The 18,656-nt window shown below is 36.0% G+C and overlaps 3 protein-coding genes across 5 annotated transcripts; all 3 read right to left on the reverse strand.

The window, feature by feature from the left end:
• Positions 1-7,270: 7,270 nt before the first annotated feature.
• On the reverse strand, positions 7,271-10,099 carry LOC110619428 (probable serine/threonine-protein kinase PBL9). 2 transcript variants are annotated; one of them, XM_043958309.1, is made up of 7 exons: positions 9,958-10,099; positions 9,528-9,626; positions 8,959-9,245; positions 8,694-8,829; positions 8,457-8,596; positions 8,243-8,366; positions 7,271-7,776 (listed from the first exon to the last, which is right to left on the reverse strand). In XM_043958309.1, exons 2-7 carry the CDS (start codon positions 9,577-9,579, stop codon positions 7,466-7,468), a joined length of 1,050 nt encoding a protein of 349 aa, XP_043814244.1. In that variant the 5' UTR covers positions 9,580-9,626; positions 9,958-10,099; the 3' UTR covers positions 7,271-7,465. The 2 variants fall into 2 exon arrangements, with proteins under 2 accessions (XP_043814244.1, XP_021618559.1); XM_021762867.2 differs by having other exon boundaries at positions 7,271-7,779.
• On the reverse strand, positions 10,090-13,956 carry LOC110619426 (probable serine/threonine-protein kinase PBL10). Of its 2 annotated transcripts, none has more exons than XM_021762865.2 (6): positions 13,824-13,956; positions 12,036-12,325; positions 11,363-11,498; positions 11,102-11,262; positions 10,890-11,013; positions 10,090-10,728 (listed from the first exon to the last, which is right to left on the reverse strand). In XM_021762865.2, the coding sequence occupies exons 1-6, from the start codon at positions 13,873-13,875 to the stop codon at positions 10,415-10,417; spliced, it is 1,077 nt and encodes a 358-aa protein (XP_021618557.1). In that variant the 5' UTR covers positions 13,876-13,956; the 3' UTR covers positions 10,090-10,414. The 2 variants fall into 2 exon arrangements, with proteins under 2 accessions (XP_021618557.1, XP_021618558.1); XM_021762866.2 differs by having other exon boundaries at positions 10,890-10,974; positions 13,824-13,924.
• An 808-nt stretch (positions 13,957-14,764) lies between these two features.
• Positions 14,765-17,114, reverse strand: LOC110618695 (60S ribosomal protein L35). The gene is made up of 4 exons (XM_021761910.2): positions 16,959-17,114; positions 16,738-16,873; positions 16,349-16,505; positions 14,765-15,007 (listed from the first exon to the last, which is right to left on the reverse strand). The coding sequence occupies exons 1-4, from the start codon at positions 16,960-16,962 to the stop codon at positions 14,933-14,935; spliced, it is 372 nt and encodes a 123-aa protein (XP_021617602.1). The 5' UTR covers positions 16,963-17,114; the 3' UTR covers positions 14,765-14,932.
• Between the last annotated feature and the right edge of the window lie 1,542 nt (positions 17,115-18,656).

Below are 18,656 nucleotides of genomic sequence, written 5' to 3' on the forward strand. Positions count from 1 at the left end.
ATATAGTCACCCAGAAGTGAGCTAGAAACTTCACATCTCTGTCAGAAGTAATGGTTTTGGGGACACCATGTAAGCGAACAATCTCCTGGAAAAACAGTTTTGCTACATGGGAAGCATCATTAGTTTTCTTGCAGGGAATGAAATGCGCCATTTTAGAGAATCTGTCAACAACAATAAAAATGGAATCAGATCCACGTTGAGTACGTGGAAGACCAAGAACAAAATCCATAGACAAGTCCTCGCAAGGATGGGCTGGAATAGGCAGTGGAGTGTATAAGCCTGTATTCTGCGAATGTCCCTTCTGAGTTTAACACACTGAGCACTTCTGAACCATTCGACCTGCATCCTTTTTTAATTAAGGCCAGTAAAAACGCTCCTCCAACCCAGCAATAGTCTTGTCACGCCCCAAATGACCACTCAAACCTCCTCCATGGATCTCGCGAATCAACTTCTCCCGCAAGGAAGATCGAGGGATGCATAACCTGTTCTCCTTAAAAAGAAAGTCATCATGTATCAAGAACCCATCAGTAGGCTGGTGAGTCTGAACTCTAGCCCATATATCAGCAAAATCATCATCTGTAGCATACAAATTCTTCAGGAATTCAAAACCTACAACCTCCTGATTAACTGTAATCAACAGAGCAGCCCTCCTACTCAAAGCATCTACCACCTTATTACTATGGCCTGCCTTATGTTTGATGACATAATGAAAGGCTCCAAAGTAAGCTGTCCATCGGGCATGCATCTTATTCACATGTTTTTGAGTTTTAAAATGGATCAGAGACTGATGATCTGTGTGAATAATAAATTCTCATCCCATCAAATACTGCTCCGAAGTTTTAAAAGCCCGGAATACTGTATATAGTTCCTGCTCATAAGTAGACCACTTCTTTCTAGCTTCATTCAGTTTCTCACTAAAGAAGGCTATAGGCCTTTTAGACTGTGACAATACTCCTCCAATCCCAACTCCACAAGCATCACATTCAATCTCAAACAGTTTATCAAAATCAGGTAGAGCAAGAATAGGGGCAGAAGTAAGCTTATCTTTAATCTCTTCAAAGCTCTTGTTGGCAGCTTCAGTCTGTAATACCCGGCTAGAGTCCGGCACCGGAATTCTTGTTGTCCGGTGGACTTCGGGATGTCGGAATCCTCTAGAGGGTAGGAGATATGAGTTTCTCAAGAAATAGTGTGTGGTTTATTGTGTTTTGAGTTGAAATGAACCAAGGCAGAGGAGCCAAGTTCGGCTGCCGAAGGTAAGTTCGGCCGCCGAAAGTGCCCAATGTTCGGCTTCCAAATTCAGGTTCGGCCCCCGAATGTTGCATGGTTTTGCATGCGATTCGACAGCCGAAGCTGAGTTGCTTAGCCAGCAGTTTTTGTATCCCTTAGTCAGCATTTTGGACAGGTGTTATCACCAGATCATGTCCAGAAGTTGGTCACATCTCCCATGCTTTATCTGCACGCTTTGAGCTGCTCAGGCTAAGGGTTTCACAGGTGTGGAAAGTTTTTGAAGGGAAAACAAACTTAGTTTTGAATGTTTTGAAGCAAAAAGCTCCGTTTGTGCGAGTTTGAGAATTTGAGGAGAGTTGGTCCGTTTTCCTTAGTTCAGAGTGTTCAGCTTCTTGTTACAGGAGGTAAGTAATGCTCTTGAACCTGTTTATGTGTTTTCTGAAGGTTTTATGGAAGTTAAGGGAGAGAGATGCATGTTTAAGTGAGAAGTAGTGGTTTTGATGAGTTATGCATGTATACATGTTTCTGTGTTATGTTTGATTTGTTGTTTGGGGTTATTAGATAGTTTTGGACCCCTGTGATCATATACGTGAGTATATGTGTGTTGAGGAGTTGGAGTATATATGGTTTGAGTGGTTGAAGGGAAGGAGAAGATGGTTTGCCGTTGAAGCTGAGTTCTGGATGAACTCAGGTTCGGCAGCCGAAGGTTCATTCGGCCGCCGAACCTCTTGCATGGTGGTTTGGCTGCCACAGCCTGTTTTGCATGTTCGGCTCTGTTTGGGGGATTCGGCCGCCGAAGGTGCCGCCGAAGGTGTGAGACTTTCGTCTCTGGAGTGAGTTTTAGCCCCCGAAACTTGCCCCCGAAAGGGTTCGGCCGCCGAAGCTTGAGATTCGGCCGCCGAAGGTGCTTGAGTTTCGTCTCTGGAGAGGACATTCGGCCGCCGAACCTACCGCCGAAAGTGTCCTGTCCAGCTTTCTTTTGCATGCTTTGCATGGATAGTTGAGTGAGTTTTAGGGGATTCTTGGGGAGTTTAAGAGAGTTATTCATAAGCTTGTTTGGTCCCTCATTGAGTCCATCTGTCTAGGTACAGACCAGAGGAACCAGAGAGAGCAGCAGTGAGTACTGCTCCAGAGTTTCAGAGCCTGCAGAGTCAGTCAGTCCAGAGAGCCAGAGGTGAGTGGAACTAAACTTAATTCTTTTAATTAAGAAATGAAATGTTTTAGCATATCTCATGCATCATGATTATGCCATAGGTTGAATGCATTAGTATTCACGAATATGTTGCATTGCATCGTTATTTGTTGATGTGGGTAAATGCTGAATGATCCATTAGTCTCAGACAGGAAGTCCAGGAGCCTTTGACTACGCCCTGGCAGGTATAGCAAAGTCCAGGAGCCTTTGACTACGCCCTGGCAATGGTAAGTACAGAGGTGTTATATACACATATACATATATGACAGGAAGACCAGGTGCTCGATTCTACGCCCTGGCACAGAGTTACTGGGACTATGTGGTGACAGGTTTACTCTTGATGTGGCTTGTCTGTGATATGGTGCATTCCATGAGATCATATTTTACTCAGATGTTTTACTGTTCTACTCACTGGCCTATAGAGCTCATCCCACTCCCTTAACCCCAGTTTTTGCAGGTTCAGTGTACAGTGTACAGGGACAGTCCAGCAGAGTACAGGAAAAGTAAAGAGATCTGTAATAGCTTCGAGTGGACATGTAATATTAAAGAGATGTAATAGTTATTGCTTGACCTAGTGATGTATGTTTTGTACATGATCTGTATATGTATCTATGTTTTCCTGTATGTGAAAACCAGGCTTAACAGGTATGAGTTAACCCATCTAGAGCAAGCTCTCATCAGGGATACAGAGTACAGAGTACATGAGTACAGAGTACAGAGGGCATGCACAGGTTAAGCCTTGGTTCAGAAAAGAGTTTTATTTTCACAGAAAATGTATGATCATGTATGTGGTTTACAGGTACACAGAGAGTATAGCAGGCTTGCTACGGGTTCTGGCGGCCTTAAGCCGACCTGAATCCTAGCGCCGGTGACGGTCCATTTTGGGGTCGTTACACAGTCCATGCAAATTTCTGCACTCTCTCTTTCTTCAAGCAATCTGTGATAGGGGCAACGATGCTGCTGAAATTTCTGATAAACCGTCGGTAGAAAGTGGCAAGGCCATGAAAGCTGCGAACTTCAGAAATAGTTTTGGGGATGGGCCGATTCCGTATTGCTTCTACCTTTGTCTCATCAACATGTATCCCTTCTGCACTAACAACGAATCCCAGGAACAGAATGCGCTCCGTCATATAGATGCACTTCTTAAGATTAATAATCAACTCACTTTCTTGTAGGGCCGTCATGACTTGACGGAGATGCTGAAGATGTTCTTCCTCACTGCGACTAAATATCAAAATGTCATCAAAATAAATAACCACAAATTTGCATAAGAAAGGACGCAAAACCTGGTTCATGAGTCGGATAAAAGTGCTAGGTGCATTTGTTAAACCAAAGGGCATAACCAGCCACTCATACAAGCCTTCCTTAGTCTTGAAGGCAGTCTTCCATTCATCTCCCTCCTTGATCCGAACTTGGTGATAGCCACTTTTGAGGTCGATTTTAGAAAAGACTTTAGCCCCGGATAGCTGATCTAGCATGTCATCCAATCGTGGGATAGGAAATCGATATTGAACTGTAATTTTGTTGATGACCCTGCTATCCACGCACATTCTCCAAGTCCCATCTTTCTTTGGAACTAATAGGGCAGGTACTCCGCAGGGGCTAATGCTCTCCCGAATATGCCCCTTCTTTAGTAATTCTTCCACCTGTTCTTGGAGGATTTCACTCTCCTTTGGACTCATCTTGTAATGAGGCAGATTCGATAATTTTGATCTAGGAATGAGATCAATCTGATGTTGGATATCCCGCAGGGGTGGAAGCTTTGATGATTCCTCCACTATCTTAGGAAACTCCTTTAACAACTCTTTGACGGGCTGTGGTAAAGATGGTGCATCCTCCATTGTACCTTTTGCTCTCACCAATAATGCTATTGTGCCTCCAGATTTCTCAACTGCGCCTGATAGCTTCTGCACTCCTGTAGAAACAGCAACAATATGCTTCCCTTCCACCTTAGAATGTTTCGCAGAACCAGAAGGCAAGATAGTAATCTTTTTTTGATTCCACGTGAACATGTATGAATTCTCCTTCCCTTTATGCAAAGCATCAACGTCGAATTGCCAAGGGCGACCTAGCAAAATTCCACAGCAATCCATATCCACAACATCACAATTAACAGGTTCAGTATAAGATTTACCGATCGAGATAGGCACGCTACAGATTCTGTTGACCTCAATTGTCAGTCCTTCCTTAATCCATCCGACTTTGTATGGTGAGGGGTGAGGCTGTGTAGACAACTGTAATTTTTCTATCAATTGCTTAGCTATCAAATTCTCACAACTACAACTATCGATAATTAGCCTGCAAATTGCCTCTCCTACTCGACACTTGGCCTGGAAAATATTCCTCATTTGCGTCTCATCCTCCTGTTTAGTTGAGCATAAGATTTTCTTCACTACATACGTGACTGCCTTTCCCTTATTGTCGACCACAAGATTGGCGGTCACAAGATTGGCGACTGGTTGGGGGTGTGCGGTGGCGGCGGGTTGGTGGATTCCCTGCTGCAAGGACAATTGTCCGATCATCTCCCTCAATTCTGCCAAAGATGCCTCAATCGCAGCAAGCCGCGCCTCTTGGTTATCTGCCATGGTCGAACTTCGCTCTGATACCAATCTGATACAGGACTATTTAGACTCCGTCAGAAGTTTCAACCAATATCGTTTGGTTAAGACGAAATAAGAGAAAGGATAGGCTAAAAGACGAAAAGTCTTATTGAAATTTCTTAGAAATTGGAAAGTGAGTTCCTAATAGCCAAGGAGGACTATTTATAATAGAAATAAAATCCTAATATGCAAAAATAATTTTAATCCTAATAGGAGTCTAAAATCCTAATAGCCAAGGGAGGCTATTTACAATAGAAATAAAATCCTAATATGCAAAAATAATCATAATCCTAATAGGAGTCTAAAATCCTAATAGCCAAGAGAGGCTATTTACAATAGAAATAAAATCCTAATATGCAAAAATAATCCTAATCTTAATAGGAGTCTAAAATCCTAATAGCCAAGGGAGGCTATTTACAATAGAAATAAAATCTTAATATGCAAAAATAATCTTAATTCTAATAGGAGTCTAACTGTTCCATATCACCTCTTAGTTTTTGGGTTTTGGTAGTAATGACAAGATCTAAGAGGTATGTCTTTTTGGGGAAACTTTATTCTTTAGTTTGTCTGTTTAGCCCTTCTAGGCATTGTTGGTGGGTTTCCCTTCAGCTGTGACCATGGTTTTCTACTGGATCTTGCAGTTTGATCAAGTTTTTTGAGCTCCCATGTTTTCTTTTGAAGTTTGGACCTCGGAGACTGAGGTGATCGGCACTTTGTGTAGGGCTAAAGGTCCCTGCATTGATCCTTGCCAACAGTTGATGCAGTGTGAATCTCCATATTATTCCTCTAGGATTAGGATCTGTGGGTTTGCTTATGAGCTTAGACTTGCTTTGTTATTTTAGGCTTTTGTAGCTTTTTTTTATCTGAAGATATAGAGATCAAATCCAGAGATACAATCGCTCTGTAGCCCAAACTTATTAAAGGCAAGGGTCTAAAGCCCAAAAAAAGCAGATATAAAAATCATTTTATTTAACTCCAATTTTCCAAAAAAGGCGGATATAAAAATTTTCATATTTAACTCTGTTCTCCAAAAAGAATAAAAGAAATAAAAATAAACAAAATAAGAAAATACAAAACCACCACCGGAGTTGGGAGGAGGGAGAACCCGCACTCCGGACGGGAGAAACCGAAGTCGTTCTCCGTCCGAATGGAACAAGGAGAAATCAATGAACGTTTTGCTCCCAGAAGAAAGTGAAGAAACGAGAGAGAAAATCTCTCTAGAAATTTAGAGAGAGATGAAAGGCTTAGGAGGCCTTTGTAGCTTCTGCCCAGGTCTGAGCAGTATTCGGTTCAAATTGAAAAAATCGATCAAATCAAATTGATTTAAAATTTTAGTTTGATTTTTTATATATTCCAATTCGATTTGATTTTTAATTTTAAAAATTTCAGTTATTTCGGTTCGATTCGGTTTTGATCAGAAAAAAATCGAAAAACTAAACCGAACTAATTAGTGATAATAATATATTTTTTCAATAATTTAGAGAAATTAAATCATATTAAGATTAAAATATTTTAATTAAATTTTAAAATATTAAAAATAAAGTGTAAAAAATAAAAAAAATTATTAAAAATCGAAACCGATCAAACCGAACTGAATCGAACCGAATCAAACCGATTCAGTTCGATTCGATTTCTAACTAAAATCGGTTTGATTCGGTTTTTATAAACACTAAAATTTTGATTTTCGATTTATTCGGTTTGATTCGATTTTAAACCGAACCGACCGAATGCTAACCCGTATTTATGTCTAATAACAATAGTAAGAAAATTTTAATATTTAATATGTGAGGTTTGAAAAAATTTATTATTCTTAAGAAAAGACATTAGAACGTTTATAAAATTTTTTTTTAAAAAAAATAAATTCTTTATTAATTTTATCAATAAATAATTTACTATTTAATTTTTATAATATAAAAAAAATTATTAATTTATTTTTAATTTTATAAAAATATTTACTAATTGATTTTTTTATATTAATAGCAATTTAAATTTTTTTATAATATTTAAAATTAATAAAAAAATTAATTATTAAATTTTTTTAAATTTCAAGGAAATTTTAGTGTATTTTTTAAAAATAAAAAATTAATTAATGAGTTTTTTTATATTATAAAAATTAAATAATAATTTTTTTCTAATGATAATAATAGCATTCATCTCCCACAGGGCGATCAGCATTCTGCCGCTCGAAGCTAATGCAAATCATGTTTTGATGGCCTCAAATTAAAAGGAATGGTTGTCTTCTCAACGAGGATGGTAATAAAAAGGCAGGATATTACCTTTGGGAATAATAGCAAATTTCTCATATCAAAGCTCCAATGAACAGTTAAAAAGTGTCTGATTGATTTAACTATGTAATAAAAGAAAACCTTGTATTTTCCTTTTTCCCTGACTTCCTCTGGGTAATTCCCCACCATGTGGGTTGAATTCTGATTGAGATTCTGGAATGTCAACTGGAGTTATAAAGCTGTTCCAAAGCTTCCACCACTTCTTTCATGGTTGGCCTAAGCCTTGGCTCTGTTGACAGGCACTGCCCTGCAAGTTCTGCTGCTTTTAGTGCTCCTCTCAGTGCATTTTCACCTTCAATGGTGTCATCCAAAACAAGGAAAATTTTTCCTTTCCTGCTAAGATGAAGCTTTGCCCACTCAACCAAATTTTGATCCTCAGATAGCCTGTTGTCGTCTATTGCTGACCTTCCTGATATCATTTCCAGGAGAACCACTCCAAAACTGTATACATCAACTTTTGTTGTCAGACGACCTCCTCCACATGAAAGAAACAAAATGAGGTCAAGAAGAAAAATCATAGAAATACATTTTAGGAATATTTTCTTCTTATTGTACGGAAAAAAATTAATTAGTCGGTCTCTTAATTTTAATTAATTATTTTATTAATTTTAATTATTAAATATTTTATTATTTAATTTTTATAATATTAAAAAATTCATTAATTAGTCCTTAAATTTTATAAAATCATATATTAATTAGTCTTTTCATATTAAGGGCATTTTAGACCTTTTATTATTAAACGGTCAAAATTAATGAAAAAATTAATTAATAGAATTTCTAAAACCTCAAAAATATTTTAATATATTTTTTAAAACGGATCAACTAACTAACTCAGTTTTCTCGTAGCACAAAGATCAAATAGTAATCTTTCCTTAAATTTTATAGGATTAAGGTTCTTTCAACAAAACAATGAACATGAGCAATGGATTAAATTATACCTTTGTTCGCATACTCAGGAGCTAAATAACCATGGGTGCCCAGAATGCTTGCAGTGAGATGGCTTCTATCATCTGTTGGACCATCCTTTGCGAATCCAAAATCAGAGAGTTTGGCATTATAATCCTGCCATTGGCAAAAGAAACAATGCATTAAGGAAGTGCAAGTACTCTGAACTCTACTGAAACCAATTCAGTAATTGAAATCTTCACATACTGTATCAAGCAAGACATTTGAAGTTTTAAAGTCTCGATAGATCACTTGTGCATCATCATGAAGAAATGCTAGGCCCTTAGCAGCACCAAGGGCAATTTTCATACGGAGATTCCATGACAGTGGTTGGAAGAAAGAATCCGCTATACCCACAAATAGATATGTGGGTTTTCATGACTAATTAGTCTTGAGTTCCAAGGGTTAATTATCAAAACAGAGGAAGATATCAATAATACTCACTTTTAATTATGTGATTCTCCAAGCTGCCATTGGGCATAAACTCATATACCAGAAGCCGTTTGTCATCCTCTATGCAGTAACCAATCAAATTCACAAGATTTGGATGATGTAGCTGCCCAAGGTATTTGATTTCTTTCTGTTTTCACACAAAACACTGTTAATAATAATATTTGTAAGACCTAATTAAAAAAATTCCTCACAAAAGCTGATGAGTTCTTTGGAAAACGGGAAGATTTGGCCAAAGGATAGCAGAAGGGATACTCACCAACCACTCTTGTTGGCCCTGACTGCCCTTTTTTCTGAGCATTTTTACAGCAATAGCCATGCCCATTTCAGGACTTGAAGCTGTTAATGAATACTTGTCAATCCACCCTTGGAATACCAAACCAAAACCACCTTGACCTAACAAATTACCCAGACTGAAATTCACAGTTGCTGCTTTTAGTTCACTAAAGCAAAATTTCTCCAAATTGGGTGACTTCAGAATTCCACCCTCTGAATGCACTGTGGCAGATGAGATCTTCCTGCTTGCCTTGTTCATACCTTTCCCATCTTTGCCAGCATTATTTGGAGAAAAAACAAAGCAATTAACTCAACATCTAGTTGCACAGAATTGAATCTTGAAAGAAAAAGGTATATGGAGAAACAACTCAAACAAGAACAGCAATTTTCTCAACAGCTGTTGCTGTGATCAGGTTTAATTAGACAAAACTAAATCAACTCCGCCAAAAACTCAAGGGAAACAAAGAAGGGTCTGCACAAGCAGAAGCCCCTTCTTGAAAAACAGTAAGCTTCTGTTATGCATAAGAAAATGTGTGAAATTTCAAAACATACCGTGGTGAAGAGAACTCTCAGATTTGCTTCCTGAACTACAACACACTCCCATGGCCAGAACGCACAACTTCGCTGTTTCCTCTTCTGATGAGCCTCAACCTGCTCAAGGTTGACAGAGCTATAAATTCTAGAAATTTTGGTAAAAACAAAGCAAAGAAGCTTTGACAACAAAACAAAGAGATAAGTCTTGTGTGAAAAACGAGGCAATTTAGCAGTCACTTTTAGTCTTTTGCCATTAAAATAATCATCAATAGATCACTAATTAAGGTCTTTATCTCCCCAATATCATCCAAGACTGAAATGTTCATTGTTCAAATAGCTCATAGAAATTGAAATTGATAGCATCTTTTGGTTTGTTTATGGAATATTCTGCCAAATTTTTGCTCTATTTTCCGTATAGAAAACGAAATGGTGATGAAAAAGATACTACCAAAATGGTGACAAGAGCTTTTAAGAGTTGAGTAGTGAAGTACTAGCCATTTCGTCGTACATGCTGAGTGCAAACAAGAATTAGGCAACACTGTTACTTAGAAAAAATAAACAAATAAATACATAAAAGATCTAAAACACAAGGAACAGGAAGTGTAGAATAATTAATGGTGAAGCAGCAATTAACAAGGGTGACAAGTGTATACTCATACAAGGCAAATACAGCTTATAACCACTATTGGGATCCTAGCAGACCTTAACACAGGCCACCAAAGAAGCAGGCAAAGACTGCATAGGAGTCAGTTGGGTTGGCTCCTACTACCTGCTTAAACTTCATAGGATGTTTTAAATGTGCAAGTATTTGCAATACAATGAAATCTAGGTTATTCTTTATATATATATATATATCTGAGAATACACTGTCTATTGTACAGCTCAAGCTCATACAAACCAATATCCTAATGTGTTCTTAAAGTTATCTGCTCTAATGCCTTCACTACTTCCTTCATGATTGGTCTCATAATCGGTTCTGTTGATAGGCACTGGGCTGCAAGATTTGCTGCTTTTAACACTCCACTCAATACATATTTTCCTTCAAGGTGAGGATCAAAAACCCGGTATATTTTGCGTTTGCTGCTAAGATAAGGCCTTGCCCACTCAACCAAATTTTGCTCTGTGGATGGCCTATATTCATCTATGGCTGGCCTGCAAGATATCAGTTCAAGCAGAACAACTCCAAAACTGTATACATCACATTTTGCGGTGAGACAACCTTCATAAGAAATGAAGTCAGTCAGATAACTGTAGGCAAAAACAATATCCATGTACAGAACAGAATGCCATTTCAATAAAGGCAAACATTTAATTGGGAGGCAAAAATATTAAAGCAACATGGGATCAAACCTCTAGACAATGTAATGGAATGAAAAATACCTGTATTCACATACTCAGGAGCTACATAACCACGGGTACCCAAGATCCTCGCAGTAATCTGGCTGTTATCACCTGTTGGTCCATCCTTTGCCAGCCCAAAATCGGAGAGCTTAGCATTAAAGTTCTTGATTTGAAAATTTTTTATGAAAACAAAGTGTTAGATAAGCTTGAATCATTTTTAAAAGCCAAAAGTTAACCATTGACATTCTCACTGTATCAAGCAGGATATTTGATGTCTTAAAGTCTCGATATATCACTTGTGCCTCATCATGAAGAAATGCTAGGCCCTTAGCAGCACCAAGGGCAACCTTCATACGAAGATTCCAAGAGAGTGGTTGAACAGAATAAGAATCCTCTGCTTTAAGAAAATCCACTGTTCTAACAAATACATGTTTGTCCAAGCTTCCATCATGACTTGAGTAAAAAGGTTCAAGGTTGAATTGCCAAAACAAATTAAGAAATCAATTACTCACATCTAATTAGATATTTATCTAAGCTTCCATTAGGCATAAACTCGTAAACCAAAAGCCAGTGGCCATCCTCCAAGCAATAGCCGATCAATTTCACAAGATTTGGATGACATAGTTGGCCCAGGTACTTTATTTCAGCCTATTGTCCAATAAAAATTACAAAACTTGATCAACAATACAATTCTTTTCAGTCATCCATGTGCAAAAACTACTTAGATGTATACATTTTTGAGTTGTTCTGCTTGAACTGATATCTGGCAGGCCAGCCATAGATGAATATAGGCCATCCACAAACATTTAATTGGGAAGCAAAAGAATTGTATTGTTTATTTAATTACATATAGTATTTATAATTATAATGATTAAAGTATAATAATTCTAATTATAATTTTTATTTATATATTACTTTTATTTATCTATATTAAGAAATTAATATTAATCTTCTATACATTATATATAGATATAATTTATCACCAACTATATTTTATATGTTTTAATCTAACTAAAAACATTAATATTTAGTTACATTAAAATACATAAACTATAGTTGGTAAAGCATTAGATGTATGTATACATGTATATTCAAAATACATAAAAAAAAAAAACGGCTATCTCTTTTTTCGAAAAGGTATCAGAGACAAGCAGATAGCTAAAAGATTGCAGAAGGGATACTCACCAACCATTCTTGTTCACCCTGGCAACCCTTTTGGTCAAGCACCTTAACAGCAATAGCAATGCCAATCTCAGGCGTAGCAGCCTTCAATGAGTTCTCATCAATCCAACCTTTGAAGACATAACCAAAGCCACCTTTGCCTATCACATTACCTGCACTGAAGTTCTTTGTGGCTTTTTTCAGTTCACTGAAGCAAAAGCTTTTCAAATTAGGCGAGTCTAGGATCTTCCCCTTTGTTTGACAATTTGAAGGAACTGTGGTGTGTGATTTGCTAGGATTTTTTGGGTTATGACCTGCATATGCCAGAATTCACGTATCTTGTAAATTCATATAGATCTACAATGCTAAACTAGAGACAAGCACTTTAATGAAAATGTCTTTATCACAAAACCATGTATAGATCAACTATAAATTCATGGTCATGACTCCTGAGTGTAGAATGTACAAGCAGTGTGAAAAGATAAATAAAAGGCACAAAAAACTAGTGTCAGTCTATTAAACACTTGTTTGGACATTTCTACTCCATCAAGGGTAATTAAACCTTAATAATATCTTCAAATTATAGACTGTCAATACCCCACTAGTAAGAGTTATTAACCTATAACAGTAAGGCCATATCTATCATCATAGAAAATATTCTGTATTAATTCCTATGCACATGAAATTTAACATGTGTGGAGTTTTATCTTTCTACCACGATATGTTATATGTGTGCATCAGAATGTTTCACCTAAGCAACCTTTGCATATTAATATGACATATGCATAAATATTAATATGATATCAGAACTAATATTGTATATATTAATTCCAGTATCATATTGCCCCAGTTAATAGTGACTTCTCCGTCCTATGCTCCTAGGTAAATGCTGTTAACAAACAGATAAATTTTCCATTTTAGAGCTACTCAAGCAACTGCTGAGGCTTCAAAATCAACATCAGTTCTGCAACCTTTGCAGCAGGTGCAGGTCTTGGTGCAATTTTATGTAACCATAGAGGGTAGTTACTGCTAGGGTGTTTTGCTCCTGAGATAATTAGCATGACATATTGGTCATATTATTGCAGACTTAATCAATATAAGACATTACTATTATCTTGATTGTCTCTGCATAAAATTTAAAGAAAAAAAAAAAAAGAAAATACTACTAGGACAAATTACTATATTTAGGATGTGTTCTTTGTCCAACACTCTCATTATTAAACCAAAACTTAAAGGACTTCCATAAATTATTCAATGTTTGAAAGATAAGCTTATAAAGAAAGGATGGAATAAAATGCAAGCTTAATTGGATCTTATACTCCATCCATCCCACAAAATAAGCCTATAATTATTTTCACATAAATTAAAAAGAATAACATTTTCTTTCCTAATATACCTTCCACTGATATTCTTACATTAGTAAATTATTCTCAGAACTAAAATTTTATTTTATATGAATGAAATTAATAATAAATTAACATCTATAAAAGTAAGTCCCATAATTTGAGAGGAGTGGAAACAAAAATAAAAAAATAAAAAAGAAAAGAAAAGAAAAGGGAGTAATAGACTAAGTATCAGCTAAAGGATTAAAAATTCCTGCTTCTTCCTACCCTAGATTTTCTCAGCAACCAAACAGGGCATCAACCTCTAATCCCAACAAATCCAACAAAAAGAATCCAATATACTTGACCCATAAAAATGCGAAGATATTTATGTTGCATCAATTGATATTAAACATGTATACAAAATCATCAGCAATATGTATGTAAACCTAAATAATGCATAATAAGCTGCGTAAAGACGCTAGCATACCATAGCAACAAAAACCCTTAATTCTGTTGGCTGCCCTACAGCACAAGCCCATGAAGACAAAGATGAATAAGAGCAAAAAAAGCTTGACCCTGAAAACAGAGAAAAGAATACTGGGGCTTTGGATAATTAGCACACCTGCTCCAGTCAACAACTCAACATGGATATCCGATTGCAAACTTGGCTGTCATCTTGTGGCCTCATTTCCTATACTCCTTCACGGAAAACTTCTATATGGCCTTGGGAAAAGTCAAAAATATTTTTTAATAGTGCTGCGATCAGAGCTTGTGTTGTGAAGTTAAATGCAGATTGTATTGACTTACTGCTAAAATAATTTATTTTTTATCATTTACTTATAATTTAAAAAATAAAATATATCTTTGCTTACAGAGATTTGCTTCGAGTTCGACACCTCTGGGAACGTTCACAACATCAGCGTCATTTAGGCTCTCGGTCCCTCCCTCTCGGACGAGCTTTTTGAGTTTGTGTCTCCTTGGCCTTTATGCTTTTTCTATTTAATGTTCTCTGATGATTTCCCTAATGTTTCTTTAATTTTTCTCAAGTCATGTTGTCAAGTCTTTTTGTAATTTTCCTGTTGAAATCTCCGCAATTGTTTTTTTGATTGTGAAAGAACAAGAAAGAAATGGTTGTGGAAGGGAAATCAGCGGCGCTGGAAACAAAGATACGAGCGTTTAGCTGCTAGGTTTTTTTGTTAGGTTCATTGATTTTCTTGTAGCAATTAAGCCTTGAAGTTGTAAATCTCTTTTCTGGGCCTCTTTGGCTCTTGTACTATGCTTATTAATGTAATAATATCTTTGGTAGAAAAAAATTTTCTATTGCAAAGGCATCCTTAAAAAACAAATAAAAAATTTAAGAAAATTTAGGTTTGCAAAAAGAAAAAAAAAAAAAAAAAAAAAAAAAACATTCAATAAGGCCTCAAAAACTTCAGAAAGAATAACTTAAGAGTGAGATACACCCTTTCAAGCTTACAGACATAATATTAAACTAGAAGAGATAAAGTCACAACAAAAAGATAATCCATTGTGAAAACTTGTCGACCAAACAGGTTTACAATTGCAAAATTCAAATAACCCTATCCCGAAGACACCATCCTACACCTTAATAGCATATTTTCTCATGGGAAAGTACATTTCTCTCTTCTTCTCACGCTCTGTCTTCAGAGATTGCTGCGCAAAAGACATATTAAAAGTTATATTTAGAGAAAGAAGAGATTGCTGCACAAAAGATATATTAAAAGTTATATTTAGAGAAAGAAAGAAATCCATACGTGCAAAGAATAACGATGTACCACAAACAGATGAAATCCCACAAAACTTCATACAAAATGATCGAGATTCCAGCATGATATATATGGAGTTTCTGAAATGCTTAGACAGACTGGACAGTTGAACTAATGCATTACAAAATTGAGAAACCATAAAAGCACGCATATAAACCAAATTAAACATCAATTCTAGTTCCACAGAAGGAGGTAAAGTTGAAAGTACTCATCCAACCCAAATCAAATTAAACATCAATTCTAGTTCCACCGAAGGAAGTAAAGTCGAAAGAACTCATCCAACCCAAACTACGAAGCTCATTCTTACTGGATTGCAAGATATGCTAGCAATATATCCACAATTTGGAAATTTCCAAACTCGAAGAATATCAATGCTAACAAACAATACTTATTCAAGAAGTAGCACCAGCTCATGCCATACAAGCAAACTAGTTATATTTCAAGTAAAAAAAAATATTAGACAATACAGAGCTCAAGATTTTCATCAAGAAAATCTCTCTCTCTCTCTCCAAATGCTAACAAACAATACTTATTCAAGAAGTAGCACCAGCTCATGCCATACTCTCTCTCTCTCTCTCTCTCTCTCTCTCTCTAAATGCTAACAAACAATACTTATTCAAGAAGTAGCACCAGCTCATGCCATACTCTCTCTCTCTCTCTCTCTCTCTCTCTCTCTCTAAATGCTAACAAACAATATTTATTCAAGAAGTAGCACCAGCTCATGCCATACGCTCCCTCCCTCCCTCCCTCCCTCTCTCTCTCTCTCTCCCTCTCTCTCTTTCCTGGAGAATGTAATCAAAGTTGATAACCATATCAGAGAACTTTAAGCTGACACAACCAAAATGCTCTCTCTTTCCTGGAGAATGTAATCAATATATTTTGAGTGAGTTGATAACCATATCAGAGAACTTTAAGCTGACATCATCAAACAAAGTCTCTCTCTCTCTCTCTCTCTCTCTCTCTCTCCTGGAGAATGTAATCAAAGTTGATAACCATATCAGAGAACTTTAAGCTGACGTCATCAAACAAAGCCTCTCTCTCTCTCTCTCTCTCTCTCTCACACACACACACACAAAAAGACAACCAAAATGACTTTCCTGGAGAATGTAATCAATATATTTTGAGTTGATAACCATATCAGAGAACTTTAAGCTGACATCATCAAACAAAGTAGCTCCATATATATAATACCCATCATATGCGCACAAAATCAGAAGAATATTGGTACCTGGTGCTTGGTAAGCCTCCTGCGGATGGCTCTGGTCTTCTTAGGACGCAGATCAAGAGGTAAAAATTTCTTGTTCTTATATGCCTCCCTAAGAGCAGCCTTCTGTTTCTGCGAGATGACAGTCAAAACTTGTGCAATTGATAATCTCACCACCTTGCTGCACCCACACAAATAAGCAACAACAACAACAAAAAAAAAAGAATGCACAAAATCAATACATTAATAAAAAATATATAAATAAATTCCTTCAAAGGCAAATAAATCTAAAAGAAAAACCAAATCAAAAGCAAAAAAAAACCGCCCAAATCGATGACTCAATTACACCAACAGGTCAATAATCACTTGCATACGCATTTAATTGATTCAAGAGAGAAAGAGAGAGCGCGTACATCTTGCTGAGCTTGTTAGGAGCACCGCCGGTGACCTTGGCGACCCGAAGGAGAGCAAGCTCAGCCTTTAGATCCTTCAACTGGTCCAGTAGCTCAGTCTTCGACTTCTGTCTCAGCTCATGGACCTTGATTCTAGCTGCAATAGAGAAACACAGAAATCAGACAAAATAGTTCCTATTTGCAAAATGGGATTCATTTCGGCGGATTCAATTCAACATTACCCATATCTTTCTACGAGATTGGACAACGGCGACTGCTCCCTGCTACTCCGCTCCTATGAAGCCCTAAGACAAACGGAGGATTTAAATGAATTTAAATACATAAGGATTGGCTTTTGGGCTTGCTTCGAAATCGGGTTGGGCTTAATTTTAGGGCTAAGGGAGGATTTATAATAGACTTCCTTTTTTTTTTATCATAGATAAAAAAAAAACACATATTTAATGAATTTTATTTTAATAATTGATGAGTATGATATGGAAAATAATTTGATTGGTTAACCAATTGATAACACATAAAAAATAGGATCTATTGGATTGTGACAAGTGTAAAAAAGATACGGAAAGATTTCATAAATAACGTCATCCGATCTAACTAAATAAAGTAAAAATCTTACTAATATAAATATGAAAACTAAACCTCTAACTCTCTAGACTTTGCTAATGTTCGAGACGACTAAGTCAACCACTTTAAAATTTATACTACAAATGAGATATTTAAATATAGAAACAGCCGACCTTAGTGATCAAAAAGAACTTGCCTTTATATAGGTTGGATAAGTCAGACACAAATATGATGAAATTAAAATAAGACATCGACCTTCTACGCAATAGTCGATCCCTTTAATCCTCTCTAAGGTATCAAATACGCATGTGGAAAGATTACTTAGCTACTTGTCACACCTGTCAAAGATGAGTCGACTATCAGCCGCCACCTGACATATCAACCACAACATGTCACTATCCAATCTGAGGGAATTTAAGGTAAGTATTCGAGATATAAATATTCTTCAACCATCTTCCCACCACAGCTTCCAACTCTCTTCGGCAATTCTCTCTCTCATAGGGTCTAATCCACCTAAAGTTAATCTCTCTCTCAGATGTCCGGAAAAGAATCTCACTCTCTATGATACATTCACCGAAGAATCTTGCTGGCTACAAAACTAAATAATTCTGTGTTATACCGGATGAAAATGATTTAAATTTAAATTTGAGCCGACTCAAGTATTGAATACTCTTTATCCTATGTTATATATAATGTATTTATAGTAAATATATTGAATTATAATCGAATGAATTAACATATTAATTGTAATCGGTTTATAATGTGAAGTTAATCGGGTATAAATATATTTTTTATTATGCCTGTAAATTAATTTATGTTGATAGATAAACTATGTTAATTACTCTTGGATGATTCTCACAACAATATTCAATATTATATTTTTTTTATAAATAATAATATTATTGATGCAAAATATATAGTAAGTTAAATCTGCGCTTTACTTTTGTATTTTATTTATAATTAATAAAATATTTTTATTTTAAATAAACATACCATAAAAAAGTTTCAGTGCCAAAGCAAGTTGCCTATCTAAGCAAAAAAGATAATTAATATAATCCAATAAAATAATACAAATTTGGATGGCTTAATGCTCATCTCCTAAGTCCTCCCCTCCCTTTCACGCCATTATCAGAACAATAGTCTTTTTATTCTTTTTTATTTTTTTTTTTAACGTTACCAAAAATTTTGAGGTTTGCAAATTATATCTTTACAATTTTATTTTCAATATAATTAAATTTGAATCAAATCCAATTCACTTTAAAATTTAATTTAAAAAGAGAAATGTCTAAAACTTTTTATTTTTTCACGTCTAAAATTTAATTAAAAGAAAGAGTGCTTAAATTTTAAAGTGAGTTAAA

This window comes from Manihot esculenta, chromosome 7, assembly GCF_001659605.2.
Source record: "Manihot esculenta cultivar AM560-2 chromosome 7, M.esculenta_v8, whole genome shotgun sequence".
NCBI lineage: Eukaryota > Viridiplantae > Streptophyta > Magnoliopsida > Malpighiales > Euphorbiaceae > Manihot > Manihot esculenta.